The sequence below is a fragment of the Stylophora pistillata genome, chromosome 9 (assembly GCF_964205215.1).
Source record: "Stylophora pistillata chromosome 9, jaStyPist1.2, whole genome shotgun sequence".
Lineage (NCBI taxonomy): Eukaryota > Metazoa > Cnidaria > Anthozoa > Scleractinia > Pocilloporidae > Stylophora > Stylophora pistillata.
The window spans coordinates 417,867-438,470 of record NC_142527.1 but is presented as its reverse complement, the minus strand read 5'-3'; the positions used below and the strand labels follow the sequence as shown (position 1 = coordinate 438,470).

The following is a 20,604-nucleotide window of genomic DNA, read 5'->3' as shown; positions in this document are numbered from 1 at the left end:
CTGTATGATCGATTCTCTGGAGTACAAATACCGCGTGAGATTTGTACTCGTTTTGGGCTTTATTTGTACTTTACGGAGTGTAGTTGGATAATAATAAGTCGATATTAGTCTTCATGAGAATGTCTCTGAAAATTGACTCCTGTACAAGGGACCTTCTATAAATAACTCTGGATCGTCCCATTGCCTCCTCTAATTGAACTGTTGAAATTGTGCTGAAACTCCATTGATTAACGCCAAAAAATAAACAGAAATACTGAACACTGACATTTCCATTATAATAGATAAATGAAAAACCTACGAATTTTCTAAACAGGGTTCTTACTTTATTTCTCCCAGTGTAATACAATGTATAAAATAATTTCCTAACACTCGTGAAACACTGTATTCAATTACAAATATTCATCATATCAGTCTAACAATTTTCTCATGGTGGATTGTAATCAAATGCATTTGACAACTTCCTATAGTCTTGCATTTTGGTAAGAAAGGCTGGACACCGTCTTCTAGTTTTAGATGGACCGCTTGTGGCCGTTTCGTGTTTGAGAAACAATCAAACTATTTCGAATTTTCAGTTGACTAGGCTCCGTTAGAAATCAAAACGAGCCCGACAAAAAGGGGGATCCTAAATGAGAAAGGATTGATGGGAAGCCTTCTCCCAACCTGTCATACCTCGCGCATCAACGCCGTCCGCGTGGGCCGCCCACAATTTATGGACGACTGGGAACGAGCGAGAGCAATAGGTTGGGCGTGCGCTGTGCGGACGAAGATTATGCTCATTTTCGACTCTAAAAAAATATCCTGCGCGACCGTAAGACCCGAGGCTCTGTTGTAGCTAGTGGTAGGCTGCGAAAGTAAAGCGATCAATTTAACTTCCAGACTAATTTTTCCATTTTAAATTTCCACATAGCAACGAAAATCAATTGCAAACAATAATCCCATTTTTGTGCTCAGAGCGAAACAATGAATCAACCTGAGAAGCGATCGCATCTTTTCTTTTGAGCCTGTCGAGACTGTGGTGAGTTCACCCGGGGCGGCCGCCTTTCTCAACAGGTTTTTTCTTGTCACATTTCCTGAATAGAAATAATATTCGAAGCGCATTGCCTTTAATACTCTTGACGTGAATTTCTGATACGTATGGTTATACCATTGATAAAATCTTATATACACTATAAAACATAATAAAGTACTTAAAAAGGGTACACGAACATAGAAAAAGTACGTCGATTCTTTAGTTAATGGGGTTAGTAACGAAAGTGTGATCCCGTGTGAAATATCTCTGAGACATTTGTGTATTCTAAATTCTCTCCCTTGGAAACGGATCGGTTCCCTCCTTTGACTAAGTTTTATTTAATTCTTGTTAGCTTGCATCTGAAAAGTCCTAAAACGAAATAGAAAGAACCATTGAAAGATGCCATCATAATTTCGAAAAGGAAAAAAATAAAAACACGAAAAGAAATGAGCAGAGCTCCGTTGTTACATGTTTGTAAGTTAGTCGGCACTATTTTTGAATCCTTTTATCCACTCAAGTTCAAATGGCGCCTGACTTTTGCACCTCCCTCGGCCCTCCCTTTTGCACCTCCCTCGGCCCTCCCTTTTGCATCTCCCTCGGCCCTCCCTTTTGCACCTCCCTCGGCCCTCCCTTTTCCCACCTTTCTCAAAAACAAATGTTCGATACTAAGTTCCTTCTCGCACTTTTCTTTGATTTCAAATTTAAACTCGAAATCTAATTGGGTATTGAGATCAACCTAGTGATTCTTTGACGATAGTTTGTCATTAACCTTCAACGCTCTAAGAGTGACCAGAATCGAATTTCTCTTTACATTTACACTGTTGAATCATTCAGAGTTAAGATCACGAGAATTAAGACAATGATCACCAACTTCAGTAGCTTTGATTGTTAAACGAATTCTCCTTGTCAGTACCAAAAGAAATGTATAGAGAACAGTAAGGAGAATATGGAATCTGATGTCTAGGTGAAAGAGTCAAAGCTTAACATTAAAAAGCAAGCAAAGGTGTCCTGGAAACAAGTTCTTCTGCGAAAGGAACGTCCTACATATGAATATAACTTACATCGTCAACACTTCGCCTACGAATGGGTGATATCAGTCGTCTGCCTGTGTCACTGTGATCAGAGGCAAGTGGTGAAGACATGTCTTTGGGCTTTAGTCTTGCAAATTCTCCACTGCTAAACGAAGTATGCAACCTTTGCTCCGTGTTGCGAGAGTAACGGCCTGTTAGTGACTCCCCTAAAACAGACAAAAAGCGATGAACCGCTATCTAACGAGCGCTCTTCTAGTTTAATTTTCTTCCTGCTCCTGACTTTTTTGTTTAAAAATGTATTCTGTAAAATTGTATCTATTTATTTAAGGTGCAAATAAAACTGCTGTTGTTTTTCTTTGTAGTCAAATGAAAACTCCGCAAGCGAATCAAATGTCAAATCCGTATTTCTCGTTTTCGCACACACGAAACAGCCATTAACGAATCGGATTTTCTCTATATTACGTGGCTTTAACGCTGTTCTACGGAACTATCCCAAAATATGATCCCGGCAGAAATTTCAGTCATTCACACCGAAAAAAAAAAATGTTCCCGCAAAAAATTTGTTATGCACACGGTAAAGAAATACTTACTGGACGCTGACCCTGTAATATCTCGTTCTTTTCTGCTCGTCTCTTGTAGTAACCTTTCCCTGCTTAAAGAAAGGAATATTTTAAGTTATGGGCCTGTCATTTTTAAATAAAAGCGGGTTTGTGCACTTTTCTCAAACGTTTCCTATCACACTCTAACAGTGTGAAATGACTATGGAAATAAAATTCTTTGGCACCAGAAAATGAATTAACAACTCCCGAAACACAAGAGGGGTGGGTTGAGAACCGAACTATATTCCTTGCACTCTACATAGGAAAGATTTCCCGGACTACTATATCAAAGATTCGCCGATGCAATAACCCACAAACTGAATAAATCACCTTTCAAATTTCTCGTTGGCTAGTTTCTTTTTCAACTTGGCTACTTCGTCTTCAAGTCTTTCAGATGCTTTACGTAATGTGTTGACCTCTTGACGTTGATAAGATCTAAGGAGGAAAGAAAAAGAATTACCATGGATTGATACCATTTCCGAGGTCTAATCAGGGCGCTCAAGAAAAACTTCAGCCGCGAAACATTAGAGAGAAAACGATTTACAAAAATTTCAATAGTAAGTTCAAAACAAAACACAAGAAAAATGATAAAACACCGCTGCTAGAGCAAGTAAAGGTTATTACAATTATGGGGCTCCGCTACGCGTGCGCTCCGCTGTTACATTTCAAAAATTTTATATAAAACAGCTGAACAGAAAAGAGATCAAACAGAAACAAATTTCATTCGTTGACACTCCGTCGTAAGCGACTGACTCTTCGAATCCAAATTAGTGCATATTGGCCGAAAGTCGAAGTTGGTTTTTGATTGCCTAAGACCCCTATCAATCTTACATCTCACCTATCCTCGTCTGTTTTGGCCAGTCTGTCTTTTAATCTATCGACTTCTTCCAAAGTTGTTTCTAAAGACTTCTTTCCCACAAACTCCTGTCAAACAAAAACCGACCGACCTTTTAGATTCTGTTGTTATCATAAATCACTCTTGATCAGACCACCGTCACGGGAGAGGGGACAAAGTTGTATCTGATTCCTACCCTCCCCACCCCTTCACTAAATAAAATAGTAATGATTGTCTTTCTAGCCCACCCCCCCCCCCCCACTCTCCTTTTGCCGCCTATGGTCGACTCCCTCGGCACAAACGTTTTTTCTCCGCAACCATCCGCAGGTTTAAAAATCCAAGATGGCGGACGAACTTTCAACGAAGTAATCTTTAAGCGCACTCTGGCCAAGAAACCACCTGTATTGTAGGAATTTGGAACGGAAAATACCTGGAGGACTTCAGAGTTATAACCATGAAGTTTTAATAAAATACCTTTTCTCTTTGCTTTGCTAGCACTCCTTCTAAACTTCTCACAGTCTCTTTCTCTGAGAACACCTACATCGACAAAGAACAAAAAATTTAACGTTGAATAGCACGACGGCGGCTAATCGTACATAGGCCTAATAACATCATTTTAATGAAAATGTCTCCTTAGGAATGAGACAAAATATAATCTTCGCTTTTGTAGAACATTGTCCTTTATGGCCAAACCTTTTTCCGTAGTGCGTCTGTTTCCATCTTGGCGTCTTCAAGTAGTTCACGCATCTGTAGATATATATAAAAAAAAAATTGCTGACATACCGAACAATCAATGTGTTATGGTAATCGCGAATTGTTCTGTTACGTGAAGTGTGAATGGTTAACGCTGAGGAATTCTAACCTGATCATGATCTAAAGATTTTGCAGCCAGTTGCCTGGAGAGAGATTCGCGTGTCTGGTCTAGTTTCATGCAAAGTTCCCTGACCGCTGAAAGATCTTGCATCATATTCTCCTACAAATCAAACAGCCATGACAACGAAAGGATGAGAAAAGCTCTAACACTTGTTTAAAAAGAAATACCAAGATCAACATTTCTCTGCAAGGACCACAAAGTTGCTTAAAACTTTGAGAGAGCTCTGTATTCAGTTTGTAGCATGAAAAATTGCAGATTTGTGTCACCAAAATTCATCTTAAAATGTTACCAGATGGGCGACCTAAAAGTCAGAGCACGAATTTTGGTGCTTAGCACAAACTGTCCTTTATATTAGCTTTATTTTTCCTTTAAAAATATGTTTTTTTTCCGTTATCAAAAGGTTTTTTGGCTTTTTAAAATAATACCTGCTTGCGCATGCTGAGTTATCACTTACCCTGTCTTCATTAGCCAGTCTGAGCTGCTCCTCCATCTGCGCCAATGACCGAGTGAGACTGGACACTTGAATATCGTAGGCTTGATGGGAAGCTCCATACTGATGGGATAATTAACTGATCCATAAACAATGCATCGAAGAGCAAAGGCATAGAAAGAGGGGGAGAGGGGGACTGGGGTCGAAGGCTTTATGCGCCTCGTTGGCTATCCAAGTTCATCTATGGAAAGCAAGCCTACAGGAAACGACTTTTGTTTTTTATCACAAGACTACTCTCACACAAAGTGATTGGCTGAAATAAAGATGTTAATAAGGTGTTTCTCGAGTTCCCTTTTGAAGTATTGGCCCTTGAGCCCTGGGATCGGTTATTAGGGCAAGGTTCTGCGATTGTTTAACAAAACCTGAATCTATACCATGGAGGTACGTTTCTATGGAAACTGTGGTGCAGCATCGTCGTTGTCTGAGTAAGGTAAATTGGCCAATGTAGGGAGTTTCTAAAGCCATATTAGTCAGATGATCTTATATTCATTTGACTTTTGTTAAAGTGTTCAAAGGGTTTATAGCTAACACTGGAAAAATCTTTCACTTAAATCGTTTATTTTAACCATGATTAGTTTATTTTTGTAGATTAGTCGCTAAACGTCTGAATGTTATTACAAACGTAGTAGCGAAATCTTTATTTCAGTCTTACAAATAAAACAAAGTACTGAGGTTATTTTATAATAAATGCATGTTTAATTTGTTAAGTTTCTTAAAACGAGCTAAGATACTAAAGTTTTTGCATTACAAACCCGTTGACTAAAAACACACACAAAACCCTGAAGCCTAAAGGGCTTAAGTTATCATAAACAAAGTAAAACTCGATCTTCTTCGTTGAAAATAAAGAGCTATGTTGGGTAAATTTTGCCGTTTATAAAACACGACGGGTCTTACACAGAGTAACAAAAATGATTATTATCAGCCAAAATGACTTTGCTTATAAAGGTATTATTTCATATTTTTGAGGCTGAAGGAACTGAAAATTTGAAAGGATAACAGTGTGAAAAAGGCTACGTCTTGTTATTCTTTAAAAAGATTCTCTCGACACAAGACCAAAATGTGTATAAAGAAAAGACATAGAGAATTACCGAATACATGTATTATTTTAAATGATAGTTAGTAAAATACTTCATTACCGCCTTTCATCACTTTTCCAAGTTTGGAATTGCACCTTTATTAAATCATTCAATTACAATTAATAATTTTTTATTTAGTAATTCTTTATTAAAATGAACAATGCTTGTGCTTTTTAATGTCATTTTGAATCAGAAATTTTAGAAACAGCCACATGCTTAGTATTTATAAAATTGTCTCCAGTATCTTTAAGTTAGATATTAAATTAAATATTTTATTTCTACTAATCAGAAAACTCCTCGGATGATATGTGTGGATGCAACAAGTTTCTCCTCATCAGTTTCCGTTTATTCCTGAGCGAAACTCTCACCTGATGAAAGATTTCCAAGGCAAATCAAGTTATATTTGGTAAAAATCTAGTCTCCTTGAAGACCATAGCATGATCCCGTCCCGCAAAGCAAGAATCCTCGCGCGTTGCGTGACAAGATCAAACTGTGGTTACAAAGAAAGCCAGTAAAAACTTTACTGTTGAAGTTTTCTTTGCGGTGGTAATAGAATTTTCTCTCGTTTATTTTACGAATTTCAATATGATGCTATTTCTTTTATGTTAATTTACTCATGTTATTTACGTAAACAGAATTACCTTTTTTGCGTTTATCTTTGTAATATTAGGCATCGTTATTTTTTAAAACGATGAAATGTTTTTCTATGGGTCAGAAACCGCTTTGTAGAATGTAACACACCCTCTCGCTAATTTCCGCTCCTTACAGTCTTAAATATTCTGATCACATTGTTTCATTCCATACTTTATCATGACATATAGAGTACGGTTTACGGTAGAACGTGGCTAATCGCTCAACCTTAATTTTATGTAACCCGAAAGCGAGAAATATGCAGAAAACTCACAATTTCAATGTCACCTACCTGTTGTATTTCACTCTCAAGCCTTCTTATTTTATCGCTGAGTTCCATCTCTGCGCGTTCTTTCTGAATTAGTTCCATGTGATAGTTATTAACTTGTCCTGCAGAGGCCTTAGACTCAGAGACAAGTCTCTCCGTTTCACCGGACAGAACTCGATACTGTTCTAGAAGCTCTTCTTTTTCTTGTTCCTGAAGACAAATGTCAAAATATTCTGGGATTACATTGGGTTTGTTTTACCACACACCAGTAATGGTCTGGAAATCTTGCGCTACCCTTTTAACCAATCAGGTGTTAGAGTGAGACCAAAGCGACTTGGTAAGCCGCGTTTACCCGTGCTTGACCCTACGCTGTGATTGGTAGAGAAATCTCGCGCAACCCTCTTAACCAAACAAATATAAGAATAAAACCAATACGACTTGGTAAGCCGCGTTTCCCCGCGTTTGACTCTACACTGTGATTGGTCGAGAAATCTCACGCAACCCTCTAAACCAATCAAATGTAAGAATAAAACCAATACGACTTGGTAAGCCGCGTATTCCCGCCCTTGACTCCTACACTATGACTGGTCTAAAATTCTGGCGCCAACCTCGAAAATCAATCAGATGTAAGAGTAAAACCAGCACGACTTGGTCCGCCGCGTTTTCGCGCGTTTGACGCCTGTATTACGTTTTCTCATTGGATTTTCATAATATTTCTCTTTGTTCTCATTAGCCGACGTGATTACATGTTTGGTTCCACGACACTCTTCTTTCTTTTTGGATGACGTCGCACAATGGGACGACAACACAAACAAACACAAAAACTTGACGATATTTTGCTAAAATAATCCAAGATTCAAGGACGTTGTATAAAACAACATTGCTAGGACAATGATATTACGACGAAGAGATCTAACCGTAGTTAACTGACCTTTTGTGCCAGAAGTTCTTCCACTCGAGCCACTTGTCTGGCATATTCAGCTATTTGTACCTTCAAACTCTCTTGTTCTTCTAAAGCATCCTGAAGTTGTTGATGGATAGACTGGAAAAAAAAGGCATACTATTTTATCAGTCTTTCCCGAAACAACAAACAAATTCTGAACATCTTTCCCGCTCTAAGGTTCCAAGAGTTTCTGTTATTTCATCTGCAAATCCTGACTTATGAACCTATAGATGGCCCAGCTCACCAACACAGAGTCCCTGTTGCTCATTCGAATCGTCGCGCGGAATCCAAGGGCCTGAGGTTGTTTCATATGTTTTCTACTAAACTTTTGCGCGGGAAATTGGCGCACGGCCAGCCAAAATTGATCCCCTGAAATTGAACCGCCGTGTTTACCAACTGAGTTATTGAGAGCTTTACAATGAGCTAACAAATAACTAAGTTCATTTGTGACACGCGCCCTGCATACTGCCGCGATCAGTAACACGCCGAAAACGTGTCACACGAAAGAGGCTTACTCCCTTCACTTACCTGATGTTCTTCAGTCATGGTGTTGAGATCTGTCTGTAGTCGCCTGTTCTCTTTCAAAGCTACTTCCCTCCCTCTCGTCATTTCAGCTAGTTCGTCGTCTCTGGAATCTAACTGGCGCCGTAGGCTCTTTATTTCTCTATCCTTGAGGCCGCTTTGTTCTAACGCGTGACTGTTGGCAAGCAGAAAAAGGAAAAAAAAAAATTATCTTGTGTTGTCGTCTTTAGCTCGTCAAGTGGGTTAAGAAAGTGGACGTAGTGGTCTAACAGTTCGCGAGCTGAGCTCTTGGAGAAGAGAAAAAAGGGGGTAAGTTTCTAAAGAAACTGTGGTGCTGCGTCGGAGGGGGTAACAAGGTAATATGATTTTATCAACTGAGTTGATATCGTAAATTGGCCACCGTAGAGTTTAAAAGCTATTTTATTATTTTTTTTAAGACTTATCGAGCGTTAGCTCTTTGTCAGGGCGATTGGAGGAATCGTATGTTGAGTGTGTATGTTTATATTCAGAAAGTGGAGCTTCGCTATTGGTGGAATCGTGTGTTGTGTGTGTGTGTTTATATGCACAAAGTGGTGCTTCGCTATTGGTGGAATCGTGTGTTGTGTGTGTGTGTTTATATGCACAAAGTGGAGCTTCGCTATCGGTGGAATAGTGTGTTGTGTGTGTATGTTTATGTGCACAAAGTGGAGCTTCGCTATTGGTGGGGACTAAAGCTTTTAGGGTGGCCAATTTACATCGACTCAGTTGATGAAACTAAGTTATCCCGGAGAAGAGGCCTGAGTTTGAGAGCTGGCCGGGTCTTGGGTAAGATACTTAATTTTGACAGAACCCCATTCTATCCAGGATTATAAATAGTAACAGCCTGGGTACCAGCGAGTTGCCAGGGAAGCCTCTCAAATTGCTGGGGGAGGGGGGGGTTACCTTGCGATGGACTACCATCCCATTCAGGGTGACTATCAATACCCCTTGTCGCTTTATGTTTAAAAAACCGAAATAAGGTTTCACTGGATGGGTGCAGACTTCACTAGCTGGTCTAATTCTTTGAATCAGTTCAAATCAAAGAAAACTTGAAAGAATACCTCAATTGCGCCTCAACATCTTCCATATTCATCTTCAACTCGCTCTCAGCTTTCTCCTAAAGGCAATGAAAGTAAAATTACAAAACGACCGCATATTTTCTATATTTATTGCTTTCGACACCTTCCCTTTATTTAGTTATTCTCCGCGAGCAGTCACCACCTTCAATTTCCTAACGAAAGGAGCTGATCAATTACAAGGATGTAATTCAATCTAAAATGTGTTTTTTTGTATTGAAAAAATTTATCAGTCACATAATCGTGAATAATGACTCTAAACAGTATCAACTGCGAGATCTGTCGCACGCAAATAGAGTATTGACTTCTCTTTACGCGACTTGTGAAGCACTAGAATATTTACTGAGATTAGATCGTAATAAGATTCAGAAAGATTGCAGAACGATTGGTTGAAGTCTGCAATGTAAATAAATCTTACCTCATCTCCATCAACGTATGTTTTAAGATAATTTAACGAGTGCAATGCCGCTAACCACGCCATAGAAGAGACAAATGCTCAGGAAACAATGAACGATCTAAACTATTTTCTTGCGCTCTGCGGTTTCAAAAACTCTGTTGATATCACTCCATCTTCAAAGCAAAGCGTCCTTTGAATAATAATGCTCTAGAGCCGTTCCTACCCTTCTTCTATATCCGTCAAACAGTATCTTAGCAATTTAAACTTTCTTTCGATCGCTTCTCTTATTTCTGCGATGTTATAATTTCGTGAACAAAAGAACAGCGAAAATTCTTGTAACTACGGAAGCACCTGGGAAAATTGTTCAATTAACAACACAGCTTTGTTTGACTAGAAAGTCAACAAAAAGAACGCTTCATACCAGAAATGCTATTGTGGATTGTCTTGGGCAAACAATTCGTTTGCCTTTACTAGGTAGGAAGTAAGAAAACATAATTCTTTCTTATTGGAGAGCAAAAAAGGCCGATTAGCATAAGACTGCGACGCTAACATGGAGAGAAACTAGATTGTCAAAGTCCCGTGCAAAAGCCACAAAACCAAATAGTTACAATGACAGTTCTCTGGCTTACGACTCCGAAAAATCTAGTTGTTACTGGATCATAAATGACTGAGTCATATATGGCATCGATGTTTTGCTTCCTATTTTGTTGGATTGATTTTTGCGCGATGGGTTTCACTCTGCGAAACAGGTGTCCGCAGGATAAAGGTTCACTTAATCTACGGTTAAGATGTGAGAAATAAATATGGACTATAACTGATGTCCGCTCGAAACAGGGTGTTTTCTTGAAATGGAATTCTTTACAACCTAACATCAGTGCGCATATTCTTCATATAGTTTTCTATACATTTTCTAATGCGCTGACAAGGAGAACTCGTTCAACAATCAAGATAATTTGCTTATATCAACTAAGCTGAAATTGTAAATTGGCCACCGTAAAGATTTAAAAGCTGACGTTTCGAGCGTTAGCCCTTCGTTAGAGCGAAGGGCCCTTCGTCAAATGCCTCTTAAGATGGCGATCATTTTCGTTATTCTCGTGACCTTGTTGTTTGCTTCAAGGTGCTGTTATAAGGCGAGATTGAATGATCGTCACTTTCACAGGTGAATACAAACTTCCCTGTAGTTCCTATGTGTAATGTCAAACTAACCAGTTGTATTTTCTTTGCTTCCATTTGCATGATCTCTTCCGTTTTCTCGTCCACCTGTTGTTGTAGGTCATCTCTCTCTCGATCCAATGATTTCAGACTGGCTTTTATCTCAGCAGTTTCAAAACTCTGCTCTTCGTTTCTCTTCTCATTTTCCTCTAAAGGAACGAAAAGAAATGACCGTTTCACAAGAAAAATGGTACAGTCGAACCTCCACTAACGGCCACCTCTCTACTATGGCGACCTCACCACAACGGCCACTCTCCAGTCCCGACGGGCTGTCCAAACCTTCCTTTAAACCTCTCCAAAACGGTCACTTTCTTCTGTCCTCGAGGTGGCTGTTGCGGAGAGGTTTAACTGTGATTTTTAGCGCTCTTTACACAAAAAGGGAAAATCTCCCACAAGAAAATGAACCTCAAACTTTCGGATACGGCGCTCTGCCCTTTCCGCTAAGCTACAGATAAATCTGTGAAAGTGTAGTGTGATCGTCCGGGTGAGTGTAGTCCTGAGAAGGACTGTTGTCGGTGGTAGTCACTGACGTTTTGACAACCTGTGCGGAAGTTATCATCAGAGTCAAGATGATGACTTCCGCACGGGTTGTCGAAACGTCAGTGACTACCACCGACAACAGTCCATCTCAGGACTACACTCACCCGGACGATCACACTACACTTTCACATGTTACCCCCGGGTTCAGGCCATTTACTGCATTACAGATACATCTCTACGGTAAAGCAGGTCATTTAAAGTTTACAGACAAAAGGGGTTTTGCATGTTGCTAGGATCAGCTAAAAATCGTGCAGATAAATAGAATGAAGAAGACAATTTTCCTTCCCTCCACCCACATGTAGTGTACGAATTTAGAAACGGTTTGCTCAGTGAAAGAATATCAAAAGACAAAACCGAAGGTCTGAGATTAGAATCCTCGTGGCGATCTGAAATTTTTGCTCTTTGCCCAACACTTGTGACAAATTTGTTTGTCATCTTTTAAAATTGCCTAGCATACAGACCTAATCTACGCTCCAGCTGCGCACATTTCTCTTCAGATGCTTGTAACTCCCCAGCTTTCCTACTCAGCCTCCTTTCCATGTCTTCCGCTGTGCGATTAGCTTGGTCAGCGCTTAGTTGTACCTTGTTGACCTCGGATTCAAGTTCCAGGGCCGAGTCCTTTGCCATGGAGAGCTGAGCCGAGGACTGTTTCAATTGGTCCTCGAGATTGGCCACCATGTTTCTTAGTGACGTCACTCGAGCGTGCAGCTCGTTTCTGTCTGCCTCAACCTGATGTCGAGGATAATTCAGTTAGAGTATTACAATTGAGTGACAAATAACGAAGCCTGTGTTAAAAAGTCTTCGTACCTGCGCAAGAATTAAAACTTACCTTTTCCAACATGGACTCCAATCGCTCTATTTTATCTTCATAACGTCGTCTTTCTTGAAGACTGCTTTCTTGAGATGCCTGAACAAAACGATATGAAACTCATCGCATGTAAATTCCTGAGTATGGTTAAGGATTGAATTAATTTCCGCCATAGCTCAGATGCTTCAGCTACAAACCTTAAGTTTGTCCTCAAGATTGTCAAGTTGAGTATTGATGCGTCGAACATCAGCGAGTGCAGCATCTCTCTCAGACTCCACTCGTAACAAAACAGCCGAGGCTGCACGAGAGGGTGAAGGGGACCGGGCATGAGACACCTGACGTCGCAGTCTTTGGATTTCGTCCGTGGCCTGGGAAGAATAAAAGCACCTTTGTGTGTGTTCTTTTTGGAGAAAGTTTCTTCTACGTGTCGGGAGAAATCTTTGGCATTACGTTCTTTGGTCCACTAAGCTGATACCTCGCGCCACCATTTCCACCAAACCGATTACAAATATTCAAACCAATTGCATGTTGAGCAAGATCATTCTGCATTTGAGGCCAGTTTCACGTTTTAACTTTGATCCTTCATTGTTTCCTTTTGTAATTGGCCTATTATCTGATTATTTGTAGTATTTTCATTATGATGATGTTGGTTTTACGATACTTGATCGAGAAATGCTCCATTTAAGAACGAACCACCATACACATAATCGAAAGAAGTATCGCTAACCTGCTCGTAAAGTAGTTGAATATTATCCCTGTCTTGCGTCAATGTCTTCACATTCTCCTGAATCTAAAATTAACAAAAGCGATATTGTACAACCGTACAACTACACAACAACTTTATAACCTTTATCGTATCTCTCCAAAGTCTGAATGCAAAAATTGCACGCTTTACTGTCGTAGCTCAACCTGGTTTACGCTGCGGAAGGAGTGTTGCTTATTCCCCTGGATGAGCTGCTAGTATCCCAAAGTCTTATACGTTTCCTCAGTAAAGTGCTGACAAGGAAAATGTTTCTTACAACCAAAGGTTTCTCTGGTGGGTGATCATTTGCAATATTCTCCTGATCTTAATGTGTGATTCAGGGGTGATATCGTAAGGAGAATTTAGATGCTGGTCACTTCTAGGGGTCAAAGGGTTAAACAAAGCCTTTAACACGATTATCACTACTATCATTTATTACTTATTTTTATTTGCTCGTTTATTTATTTACTTGTTGTGTGTGTGTGTGTGAGTGTGTGTGTGTGAGAGTGTGAGTGAGTGAAAGTGTGTGTGTGAGTGTGTGTGAGTGAGTGAGGGTGAGTGTGAGTGAGAGTGAGAGTAAGAGTTAGTGAGAGAGTGAGTGTGAGTGAGTGAGCGAGCGAGCGAGCGTGCGTGCGTGCGTGCGTGTGTGAGCCTATACAGTGTCAGTTTAGGTAGCCCGCCTAGAATAGCTTTGCTAACTGCCGGCTACAAAGGCCTTTATTTCTGTAATTTTAAAAAATAAAAATAAAGTCAATGATATATGTCGGTGTATCAGTATATCGATCGGATTCAAGGGCGTATATCATTCTATGACTGCGTCTACAACTAGTTTTAAGCAACAGTAATATAATGTAACATTTCACAATTCCACACCTCTGTAAGATGTTTTTCGAATTTTTCTACTAACGACTGGAGTTCATCTCTTTCTCTCCTCAAACGGTTCAATTCACTGGGACTGTCACGTGATACCTGGAACAACATTAAAAAAGGGTTGGTGAAAATCTGGGTAAAGACAAGAACCACGATATCTTTCCTTGATTAACGAAATCATGACAAACATTCTCGAACGTGATTAGCTAAAAGCAGTTTGATTAAGTTGCTGATGGGACAAGGTACGCGTTGGGCCTCTTACTAAACTGGACATTTATGGCGCTGTTATTAAGGCCATACTTTGCTACGTTTGGCCGTTGCGATTTCTTTAACTCTGGTTTTGTGAAACAAACGAAAAGTGGACTTAATAAAGTAGATAAACCCAATACCCTTTCTCGTGTCGGAGGTGACATTAACACGCTCTTCTCCTTCATATTTCTGAGAAGTTCACATTCTCGTTTGTAAAAGTCTCTTTCCTCCTGCAAAAGCAGTGTCATGCTTTCTAAATGTCCTAGCGTCTGCAAATAAAAAAACAATGTTTCAAAAGAACTGTAAATGAGCCTTCAACGAAACAGCGTTTTCCCAAGGCAATTTTCAATTGTTTTGCTCCACTCCGCTCTGTAACTGGTTCACACACAAAAAACTTAAAACAAAAACCAATCGCAACTTGGCCACACGTGTTTTCCCGCGCCTCAAATAGTTTGTTTGTCGTAACTGCGAGAGTCCTCATTGGCTTCTGGTAACATTTTCTTATGTTTTAATTCGCTATTGAGATCACTTTGGGATTGGTTTCCCAGTGACCTTCCTCTGTTCTGATTAGCTGTGGTGGTCACTTTGGTTTCGGTTTCAAGGTGGTGGCCGGGTTTACAGGACTCTTACCTTTCCTTTGCTCTTGCACAGGACTCTTACCTTTCCTTTGCTCTTGCACAGGACTCTTACCTTTCCTTTGCCCTTGCTTCCTTTGCGGTTTGACGATGGCGATGCGGATAATCGTTTCCTCATCATTCCTTGAAGTGTTTCACATTCACCTTTGTAGTAATCTCTCTCCTTTTCTAGCGTTTTAACCAGCGATTCTATCTTAGATGGAGACTGACGGAACGAAAGGTTTGCTTTAATTCACTTGAAAATACTTTCACAAGCGCCCGATGAGGACGCAAGAGACAAGCGTAAGAGAAATTAAACAGGATTACAAAAGTTTAGGTGATTAAAAATAAAAATGAACCGACAACACGATCGAAAGTAAGATATAATGTAAAAAGAAAACAAGAAAGGAAAAGAAAAAACAAACAAGTTCCATCACTTTGCTTGCACTTGTGTCTCTATCTTACGTCAAGGAAAATCACTCAATTCCTATAGCTGGATCACTCGGCAATTTTATTTCCTATTTGATCTGGAAACAAGTCGTACATTTGTAAGCTGACAGCACATACAAGGCTAAAGCCCCGTGTGCAGGCAGTTAGACAAGTTGGTAGAAATAAGTTGGCAGTAACATGTACCTTGTCTCGACTTTTCTTAGGCTTCACAGACTTGGTTAACTTAAGTCTCTCTAGATCCATGACAAGCTCCCGCTCTGAATTAACAAAAAAAAAGTCATCATTCATTGCAATATCATAACAACACGCTACAACATTAGTCTGCAGTAAAACACCCCAGCTACTCATTAGGATTGCAAAGTTATCGCTCAATTTCGGGGTGGGAAGTAATGCGATGCACCAACGATACTCGGATGTCCCAGAAATACTGCCCGCTCTGATATTGCATTACAACACCAAAGAGAAAAGAGCAATGAAAAATTAAAAATATTTTATACCATTGATGGTAAGCTGGGCGTTTCTGTCTGACAGACGTTTCCTCTCCTTGTCAGATTTATCCAGTAAGTCTGTGACATGACGCACATCTTGTTCAGCGTTTTCCACAAGCACAGCCAGGCGCTCGTTTTCTTCCATCAAGCGCTGACGTTCCTAATGTCAAAGAAATAAGAGAGCAAAGTTAAATTCTAAAATACAATCCGAAAAAGAGACCCAGGTGTACATGTAGTGTTCCTTCACTCTATATGCCCTAACGTTAGTATGCTCCAGCAAACAAATAACAAGACTTCTCAAACTCTTTAGAGAGAAGTTAAGTTGTTGTCTTGATTAAATACCAGGGCTCGAATTTAATTTTTGGATCACTAACCCTTCGGGTTAGTAGACATCTTTTTTACAAACCAAATTATAAAATTTGGTATCCAAGCTGACAAGTTACGATATCTCAAATATTGAACATTTTGATAATAACGACTAGGACAAATTAAAGAGTAGCTGAAATTGGATGGTGACCTTTAAAACGTTGACAATTATGCACCTATTTTATTTACCTCTCGTTTACCATGATTAGTCAAGAACAGTACATCTACAGCACATTCTCTAAAAAGAGTTAAAGTTGATTTAACAACTTGAGCATTCTAAGTATTCTTCTGAGAGTCGGGTCTACGTGCTCTTTGTCCCAAAGTCCACCAATGTTTAAATATGTTAGAAAATTTTACTATATAACCATGTCGGGTTAGTTGGACACATTTTTAGTAACCATACGTTAAAAATTACTAACCATACGTTGAAAATTACTAACCATACGTTGAAAATTACTAACCATTGGTTAACGGGCGGCCGTTGATTTAAAAAAAATAATAATAAAAAAAATATTTATTTAACGTGGAGAAACGCTTAGCTAAAAGCTAGTTTACAGGTTTTCCACCAAACAACTGAAATAAATAATTCAAATTGAAAATAAAATATTCGAGCCCTGAATACCAAATTCTTGTGACTTAAAATTACAAGGATTGTGTAGCTGCCACACGGGAGAATTAAAAATCAGATTTTGGGAGCTTAAGGGTTATACAGGGTGAGCTTCAAAAACAAAAAGCCGGTGAAAATGCTAGCACTGCTGTTTCTGGAGAGTTCTGACATCTGAACATATCAGGGTCTGTACCCTTTTTTAGAAACAATTTCCAAGGACTTTTCCAAGACTCCAAATTTCGCCTTAAACACTTTATTTCCAAGCTTAAAAATCAATACTCCTTATGGCCTAGAAACATTTCTTATAATGTGCATTCTGAAAACTCTACTGCTTGAGTTAAGCAGATTTCCAGGACTTTCCAGTCCAATATAAACCCTGACATATGGGATCTAACCCACCTTTCTGAGCTCTTGCATTTCTGTTCTATGAGCACCTTCTTGATGTTGAAGGTCGTTGAGAAGAGCCTAAAAAGATCCAGACCATAATAAAATGAAATTTCATTTATCAGTAAAAGAGTATCATGTACGGAAAGATGTTTTTTTTGTCATGTCACAAGCACAAAGAAAATTCTGAGTCCCCATGATGAATCACAGAGACTCTATGGTGAGCAAGGCCCATTACGAAGTTCCTATGTGACACACGTCCTGCATACTGCTAGGATGAGCAATGTTGAGTATCAATTAGAGAGAGAGAGAATTTACATTGCCAAACCTTTGTATCTGACAACTCTGATTGCATAGCTATGACATCTCTCTCTTTATCCTGCTCAACTTGTCTGGAGAGTCTGTTGAGATCTTTGAGTTCCAGAAGAAGATCGGCATTTGTTGCTTCAAGCTCATTGGCTCGCCTGGTCGCCTCAACTTTCTGGTCGACTGTATCTTTTAATTGCTTTTCTAAGTCATGATTGGCCTGCTGCAGATAATCCACCTGATAGAAAAATGATAAATGACAGGCTAAATTAACCCAAGATCTAATTGTCAATTCTTCCTTCTAATTGCATCACATTTCCTTGCAAAATAATTGTGAGAATTTGGTGTTAGATCAAGAAAACAACTGCTCCCTGATAACTTTGAGTATTCTCACTACCCCCTGTTGAATTATGCATGGTATATTTTTGGGAGAAGTTACATTTTCATCACTTTTGGGAATTAAGGGGTTAACCAGCATCACAAAAGGTCGCCATGCTCAACTTTTTTTCAAAGTCACCGTTTGGCAATGTACGATTAGATCATTAAATGGTTGCCAGAAATTAAAATTTTTACCACAAATAAACTTGCAGAAAATTGTAAATAAAAAGCTTATGGAGACAGGTAGCAAAGCCAAAGTGCATGCCACAGTTTTTCCTGCTAAAACAACACCCTTGCTAACCTCACTAAAATACAAAAAAGGATATTTACAGCAAGTGGTAACCTAACTAAACTTTGAACCATACAAAAATACTGAAGCAAGAAAAACAATACAATAGATACTATTTTGACATTGCGCAGGACTCAACACTAACTTTTCAACTTACTAGCCAAATGGCTGATGACATCTTAGCTGTTTTTAGATGTTACAACAATTAATTCTCAGTCTGTTTACTAGCCAAACTGGCTGGTGGAAATTGAAAACCACTAGCCAAAACTGAATTTCTACCAGTCTGTGGCTAGTGGGCTACTGTTAGTGTCAAGCCCTGATTGCGTTTCTTTTGATCAGTTTGCTGGTGCCCATTTTACAGCCCTAGAGGGGAGAGGCACTGTGAGTATAAAGTATCAATTGGCCAGGATTGTGCTCAAACCCAAACCTTGCAATCTGGAGTTGAGCATGTTAGCTACCGTGCCAGCACATCTCTTACAACACACAAAGCAGTGGTCGTACACAGGTACCTGAACATTAAGATGAGCAACAACTCTTTCACTGCTGTCTTTTTTACCCTCTCTAAGGACTGCATCAACAGGCCGCCCACCGTCTAGCAGCCGGTTTAACCTCTCAATTTCTTTATCACGAGACTCCACCTTAAAAAAAAGAATCTTCTTTTTGAAAAAATTGGGTATTAAGACAAATACTAAGGCAAGATCATCCATTTAAATGAAAAGGAATATACAAAAGGTACACAACAGAGATGATATCTGAAATTGGTTATGTACTCAAAGCATGTTGTCAATGAATAAAAAAGAATTTTTATCATTATGGCTTTTAAAACTTCTGCTTTTTTTTTCAATGTAATTTTGCCAAATTTCTCTCATAAAGTTTTGGCTGACACTTTTTTAAAATAGCAGTATATCTGTGCTATAACAATTCTTCATTTTGTAAAATATATTTTTGACACCCAGCATTTATGTAGTCATTCAAAATAATATAAAGAGGGCAGGGTAAATATTTCATTTAAACATCCAAGCTAATCTATGCAAAGTTAAACAATAATTTAATTTCATAGTTAATTTGGAATTCACCTTGAAAATGTAAGAGGAAAAACCAGGTGACATTGAGCAAGCTTTCAATTATGATAATTTTCAGATGTAAGATAATTTCATTTTTAGGTGACTTATATGAAAGGTAGAAATTTAATTAAAAATTTAATAGCTTAATGTTTTGAATTATTGAGGGTTATGTCAGAGGTGTGCAAATTAAAAGTCCAGTCATTGAAATAATCAATGATCATACAAGACATATATTGAAAAGTGTAAACTATGCGAGAGTTTCTCCATCAATTATAAATTGCCTCTAATTCTATACCAGCTAAAAGTGTTAATTACAAGCATCTATAACAACTTGAAGGGTTGGCCAAAATCATACCAATAAAAATCGATGAAAGAAAACGAAAGTGAAAATTGATAAAGACAGTATAAAGGTCTACAATGCAGAAAAACCTCGTTTATTTCGCTTCTAGATGTTAAATTTTTATATCAATATTCTGCCGATTGTTTCCGGAAGTCACTGCACTTGAAAATTTACCTGTTTTCGAAGACTCTTGTTTCGTCTCTCCGTGCTCGATTTTTCGTCCTGAAGTTGAGACACTTGAACTTGTAGCTCTTCTATTCTTGTGTCAGCCACGTTTAACAAGTCTGCTACATACGGATCGTGTACATCGTCTGCCTTGTCGTTCAGATCACGAGCAGGAGAAACCATGCTTTCAATATCCATACGTTGACGACGAAGCGGTATCTGTTTCCTTCGTCCGCCTGGAGTTTCAACAACTGCATGCAAATTTTTCTCTTGTAAGTCCTGTATCCTTTCAGTTTTCGACTTGTTTTCCTTTTCCAAAGCCTTCACTTTATGCACATATTGTGTATTTAAAAATTTCAGGTCCGCATTTTCATGTTCTAACTTTCGTACGCTGGTTTTCAGATCTCTAATAACCTGATCAGTTTCCTCTCGTAGTTTTATGAGCTGCAGATGAAGTTCATTGTTTTCTTTAACCAGTTTTGCATTATCACTTCTATATGGCTCCACGTTATCTTCGTAAACTGTTCTTTCCTTCTCCTGCTTTCCCAGTTGAAGTTTAACATTTTTTAAGCTTTCTGTCGTATGAACAAGATCGCTAAACAACTTCTCCACTAAAGGAACAGATTCAATCCCCAAAGCTTGCCTGTAGCCAAGCTGATCCAGACGCTTTCTAAGCGTGGTAAACTTTCTTTCCGTCATTTCCGAAGACTATAATGACTGTTCTATTCAGCTTTTTCCATTTTTCGGCCGAAGTCAAGGAAATTTGCGTAAAAATGTCATATTCAGAGGAAAACCGTTAGTGATAATTGACTCGCGGGTTTAACGACAGCGTCCTAACAACCGCACTATAGAGCATGCGTGTCATTCAAATTTGCCTCTGTTTGTATTTGGCCTGGGGAGAATTCATTCCTTCATCAAAGCTAATTAACCAAGATCTTCGTTGGTAAACATGTACAGATAAAAC

General features: G+C 39.0%; 1 protein-coding gene across 3 annotated transcripts; it reads right to left on the bottom strand.

The window, feature by feature from the left end:
* Nucleotides 1-301: 301 nt before the first annotated feature.
* On the bottom strand, nt 302-20,479 carry LOC111333948 (centrosomal protein of 135 kDa). Of its 3 annotated transcripts, none has more exons than XM_022939608.2 (27): nt 19,650-20,479; nt 18,581-18,709; nt 17,427-17,642; nt 17,114-17,179; nt 15,751-15,901; nt 15,437-15,510; nt 14,880-15,029; nt 14,330-14,458; nt 13,944-14,039; nt 13,056-13,118; nt 12,526-12,696; nt 12,350-12,427; nt 11,982-12,249; nt 10,975-11,129; nt 9,357-9,412; nt 8,284-8,452; nt 7,744-7,854; nt 6,837-7,022; nt 4,803-4,901; nt 4,337-4,447; nt 4,168-4,221; nt 3,949-4,011; nt 3,478-3,563; nt 2,970-3,074; nt 2,631-2,692; nt 2,071-2,246; nt 302-1,378 (listed from the first exon to the last, which is right to left on the bottom strand). In XM_022939608.2, exons 1-27 carry the CDS (start codon nt 20,337-20,339, stop codon nt 1,358-1,360), a joined length of 3,735 nt encoding a protein of 1,244 aa, XP_022795343.2. In that variant the 5' UTR covers nt 20,340-20,479; the 3' UTR covers nt 302-1,357. The 3 variants fall into 3 exon arrangements, with proteins under 3 accessions (XP_022795343.2, XP_022795344.2, XP_022795345.2); XM_022939609.2 differs by having other exon boundaries at nt 2,631-2,689; XM_022939610.2 differs by lacking the exons at nt 302-1,378; nt 2,071-2,246; nt 2,631-2,692; ... (4 more) ...; nt 4,337-4,447; nt 4,803-4,901 and adding an exon at nt 5,380-6,282.
* Between the last annotated feature and the right edge of the window lie 125 nt (nt 20,480-20,604).